This window comes from Tupaia chinensis, unplaced genomic scaffold, assembly GCF_000334495.1.
Source record: "Tupaia chinensis unplaced genomic scaffold, TupChi_1.0 Scaffold000020_1, whole genome shotgun sequence".
NCBI classification, from domain to species: Eukaryota; Metazoa; Chordata; class Mammalia; order Scandentia; family Tupaiidae; genus Tupaia; species Tupaia belangeri.
Window position 1 is genome coordinate 629,135 of NW_006159450.1, and position 4,772 is coordinate 633,906.

At 64.4% G+C, this 4,772-nt stretch overlaps 1 protein-coding gene across 1 annotated transcript in view; it reads right to left on the reverse strand.

Annotated features, from left to right (window-relative positions):
• SLC12A7 (solute carrier family 12 member 7) overlaps positions 1–4,772 on the reverse strand; it is a 92,825-nt gene that overhangs the window by 36,365 nt on the left and 51,688 nt on the right. The window contains exons 2-3 of the mRNA XM_027770298.1: positions 3,369–3,463; positions 2,926–3,048 (exon numbers count right to left, since the gene is read on the reverse strand). Of these exons, the coding sequence (XP_027626099.1) occupies positions 2,926–3,048; positions 3,369–3,463 (218 nt within the window). The remainder of the gene's footprint in view (positions 1–2,925; positions 3,049–3,368; positions 3,464–4,772) is intronic.

The window sequence follows — 4,772 nt, forward strand, 5'->3', positions numbered from 1 at the left end:
AGGCAGCCACAGCCCAACCACGCAATTCCGGCGGGAATGAGGCTGGGGACTTGGCGGGATCCAGACCCAGGCGGTGGCTGTCGGGAAGCAAGCCATGTGGGGGGCTACAGCCTGCGGCTCCTGCCCCGCCAGACGCCCAACTGGGATCCACCGAGACTCGGCCACTTCACCCGCCTGCGGGACAGCATTCAGGACTCACAGGACCTGCAGGCGCCAGCCTCCTGAGTTCTGAAGGCCCTGCCGCACTGGCCGAGCGAGTCAGGTCAGCACGTGACCAGAGCAGGGCCCGCAGCGGCAAGGCCCTGGCATGAGGTGACGCTCACAGGAGAGACGTCTCCCTGTGACAGTACAACGGGGCTGAAGGGCTGTACTTCCTGACTGAGGGCCCTGGATCTACTCAGGCCAGGGCCTCATGTGGGAGCTAGGGGTCACCTATGCAGCCAGGGGGCGCAGCAGCAGCCCCGTCAAGGCCGGACACGGCAAGGTGACGGCCGCCGAATCTCGGGCAGACTCCCCAGGAGCCCCTGCCACGGGCCCCTGCCACGGAAGCACCAAGGCCACTCAGGGCCGGAGTACGGACAGCACAGGCCTGCAGCCCCTGGGCTCTGAGATCCCAGGGGAAGCCCTCTGGAGGAGGGCTGTGGAAAGCAAGCTGCAGGCTCCCCAGATCGGTCTGCACCACGCGCTGGCTCTTCCTGCTGGGCCTGGGCCTGGGCACGGTCAGCTCCAGAGAGGGTCACTACGTGCCCTTCCTGCCCTAAGTCTGCACTGGACGATTCAGGTACCAATAACTCAAGTGACAGGGCCCTAACCTTGTGCACAGGGTGGGTGGAAAGGGGCTTGGGGACCTGGGCTTGGACAGAAGTGACAATAACACGAAAAGCAACAGCGGCTTTGCAGGCAGCCGGTCTCAGTTCTCGTGTGACCGTGTGCAGTGACTGTAGTCCTCTGGGCCACACACGGCTCCTGTCCAGGGCTCCGTCCGAGTGAGCGCTGCAGGGAAGAGCCCAGACACAGGCACTGTGCCCCAGCTGGCACCAATTCCTCCCGGGGGCACGGCTGGTGTGTCCCCTCCCTTGCTCCCATGTGACAGCTCTGAAGGACACCCTGCCCTGGCTATGGCAAGGACATCTGGACACACCCATGCTCACAAAGGCACTGTGGGGGGGATGCGGCTGCTGCGGAAGGACCACGTGGGGTGGCCCAGGAACCAGACGCCACTGTGAGCGCCATCCTGAGAGACAGCAGGTCTGCTGAGGGCCAAGACAGCCCTGGCCTACTGGCTGAAATCCAGGCTGCGTTCACCTGGAGTACTGCTCCGCGTCCCTGAGCAGCACAGGCTCCAGAGGGCAGCCGGCCTGGGGCGGGGCAGGAGCCCGGGATTGCTCCAGGCCGCAGAACCGCGCACATGCCTCTGGCTGCACAGCTACACCCAGGAGGAGCACGCCCGACTCAGCCGCACTCTCTGGGCATTGGGAGGGGAGCACGCTGGGTCCTGAAGAGGCTGGCCCCCACACTGCATGGAGGCAGCCAGGTGCCCGTGGGCTCCAGCCCTCGAGCAAGAGCACACACACATGTTGGAACCACATGTTCTGCCATGCTCACATGAGCAGGAAGAGGGACGGAGACACATGCTGAGGGCCACGTCCTGCCCCTATACAGCCAGGACCAGCTGGACACTGCAGAGAGGCATGGGCGCAGGGCTGGGCCACCCTCTACTGGACACCGCGATCCCTTCCTCCAGGGTAAACAGGGACCTCTGGGCGGTATTTCTGAGCTAAGGACTGAGGGAAGAGACAGGTGTGAGAGCCGGGGTCCAGCTCCGTTGGCTGCAGGAACGGCAGTGCACTCGGCCCAGCCTGGGGGAGTGGTGGCCGCTGTGCAGAGTGGGAGGGTACTGCGGAGTGAATGGGGGGCACTGTGGAGAGAATGCGGGTGCTGTGGAGAGTGGGGAGCTGTGGAGAGCGGGGCACTGTGGAGAATGGGGCGTCGTGGAGAGCAGGGCGCCGTGGAGAGTGGGGGCGCTGTGGAGAGCGGGGCACTGTGGAGAGTGGGGCGCCGTGGAGAGCGGGCGCCGTGGAGAGTGGGGGCCTGTGCGGCCTCAGCGCAGGAGAGCGTGGAGCAGAGCACGACCCGGAGAGCCGCCCACCGGCTCAGGGGCAGCACCGGGTGCCACCCCCATCTGCATGCACGTGGGCACTCCTAGTGCTTACGGGGAACGGAGGAGACAAAGTATGAGCTTATTTTGGGGCAAAAAAAATCCTTGAACACAGGCACAGTTTTTTCAAAATGTGCATTTTATGAAATGGAGGGCCCCGCGTGAGGCTTTCTGGAGCTGACCTGTGGCCAGGCCAGCAGACGCTGTTTCAGTAGCTCTCAAGGGCCTGCCCGAGCTCTGCGACCACACTGACCCCTGCTCTGAGCAGTCGCGTGTTCACCTCCTTTTGACTCAAGAACCTCTTCCTACAAGCTTTCTCAGCAGTTCCGCTATTTCTCATAAACGATTCCCAGAAATCCCTGAAAACAGAACTCCTGGGCAGACTGCATTCGGCTACGTGCCCTGTGGCTGGAAAACCAGAGTGGGGGTGGGCAGCTGGGAGCCCTGCACGGGTGAGCCCCGGCGCGGCGGAGAGGCTGTCCTGGCGCTGAGAGGCCCGTGCCCCGCCCCCAGGCACCTACTCCCCTGGACCAGCTTCCTATATGAAAGCAGGGACGAATGACTCGCAGGACTGGCAGGTAGGACGCCGACTCCCTCCCTCAATGCTGGAGCCCAGCTGTCACCTGGGGGGGCGTACTACACAGAGGGTCACACTCCCCCTGACGGGGCCACGGGGAGGGTGGGACAGAGCTGAGAAGACAAAGGTGCCACTGAGCCCTTGGGACAAAAGGCCGAGCCAGGGCGGGGGCCGGGGGTGCAGGCAGTACCTTGGCCTCCCGCCGCTTGCTGTCCTCGGCCTCCTCGTGCTCCACCACGCCCTGGCTCAGGTTGGTGTAGTTGGCCAGCTTGTTGAGCAATGAAGACACCATGGGGTTGCTGTCCATCTCCTCCTGCAGGGACACGGACGTCGGCCACAGGTGGGTAGCGGGTATGGCACACACCCAGGCCAGTGCCACGACAACCACCTGGTCCTGAGCCCATAGATCTGGTGCCCGAGGTCAGGCGGTGGGCACCAAGCACAGCCACCCAGAGGGGAGGCCACAGCAACTCTGGACGGCCCCACGCCCTCCTCTCCGACCTGGTGTGTGGGCAGGGCAGTCCTGGGGCAGACCCTCAGTCTGTCCCCAGTGGCCCTCGAGGCTCCCGCCACCCCGCTCTCCCCAGCAGGGTGGCTGCACAGGCTGCCTTGTTCCAGGGGGCACAGGATTACCTCGAAGAGGGCCATGTTCTTTCCCTCGAAGAGGCTGTCCCTCTCCACCTCGGCACTGTTAATGAACGGGCTGTTCTCTCGTGGATTTCCATCTCCTGCCAAGAGATCCGAGCAGGTCAGATGGGAGTGGGACTGCAGGGGGGTGGGTGCTGGGGGATGGCGGCCGGTCCAAGGGGTCCTCATGCCCCGGAGGTGGAGCCACTCCCAGGTGTACAGGGTCAGCAGGTGGGCTGGCTGCCACCACAGGGCCTTGGCGCCCCACGGTGGACACCTCCCATGAGGTTCGGCGGGACCTTGGTGCCAGGTAACATCCCAGCTGCTTCCCGGGGCAACGGGGCACCCACCCAGGTGGGCCGACAGCCCAGACTGGACAGGCTTCCCCAGTGGAGTGGCTTCTCCCGGCTCTCCAGAGGCCCATCACCCTGGCAGTGGGTGCCAAGGGCATGGGGCCCGGGGGACTGACGAGAACTGCCCCGAGAACTGCTGGGATCTAACGCTGAGGCAGACAGCAGCCACAGTGCCCACTGCCACCAACACAGAGGCCCATGACAGCATTCGTGACGGCCGCGTGCTGCCCCCAAGTCAGGCACTGGACACTTAATCCCCACACACGCGTCGAAGACCTTCACGAGCGGTCAGGTCACAGGGACCAGGGCCCCGCCAAGACAGCTGGTCCCCACTTGGTGATGGCTGTAGACCATGTGCTCAGACTGGGGACCCCAGCCTCCTGCACCTGCACCCCTAGGACAGTTGGCTCGACTGGCTCCTCTCAGACCGGCGGTTGACAGGCAGAGGCAGGGCTTGGGGCCTCCTTGGGATGCGGATGAGAGCAGCTGCCAGTTGGAACTTTGAGCCACAAACGTCCCTTCTGAGTCCCACAAACTACAGCTTCTCTGAACCCCAGGTGCACACCTGGAACGGCCAGCGACGTGCCCAGGTCCAAGGCCGAGGGCACGGCGTTTCTGCTGACTCCGAGCCTTGATCTCCAGGACCTGGGTGGGTTAGGGTGGCTCCTGAATTGCCAGCGTCCTCCAGGTGAGCAGCCAGGTGGGGGCAGACCTGCCCCTGAACAGCCGCTGGGGGTGCTCTGGCTCCTCCAAGCCAACCCTGCCCAGGCCCAGGCCCTGCTCTGACCCTCAGCCACCAGGCCAGGTCAGGGAGGCACGCAGAGCGGCAGCTGGAATCAGACGCCAAGCTCCCAATGTGGGCCGGCCACACATGAGACACTGCAAGAGAAGCGTGGGAAGCCCCAGGATGTCTCCACGTGACTCCTTCCCAAGAGGCCCCCGACTCTGGGGCCACCCAGACACCTCGCCTCATGGCTCCAGAAATCCCTGGTCTCCCACTATCCTATGCCCAGAAGTCCATCTGACGCCCCTCCCAGATCCATCTAGGGACACGCTC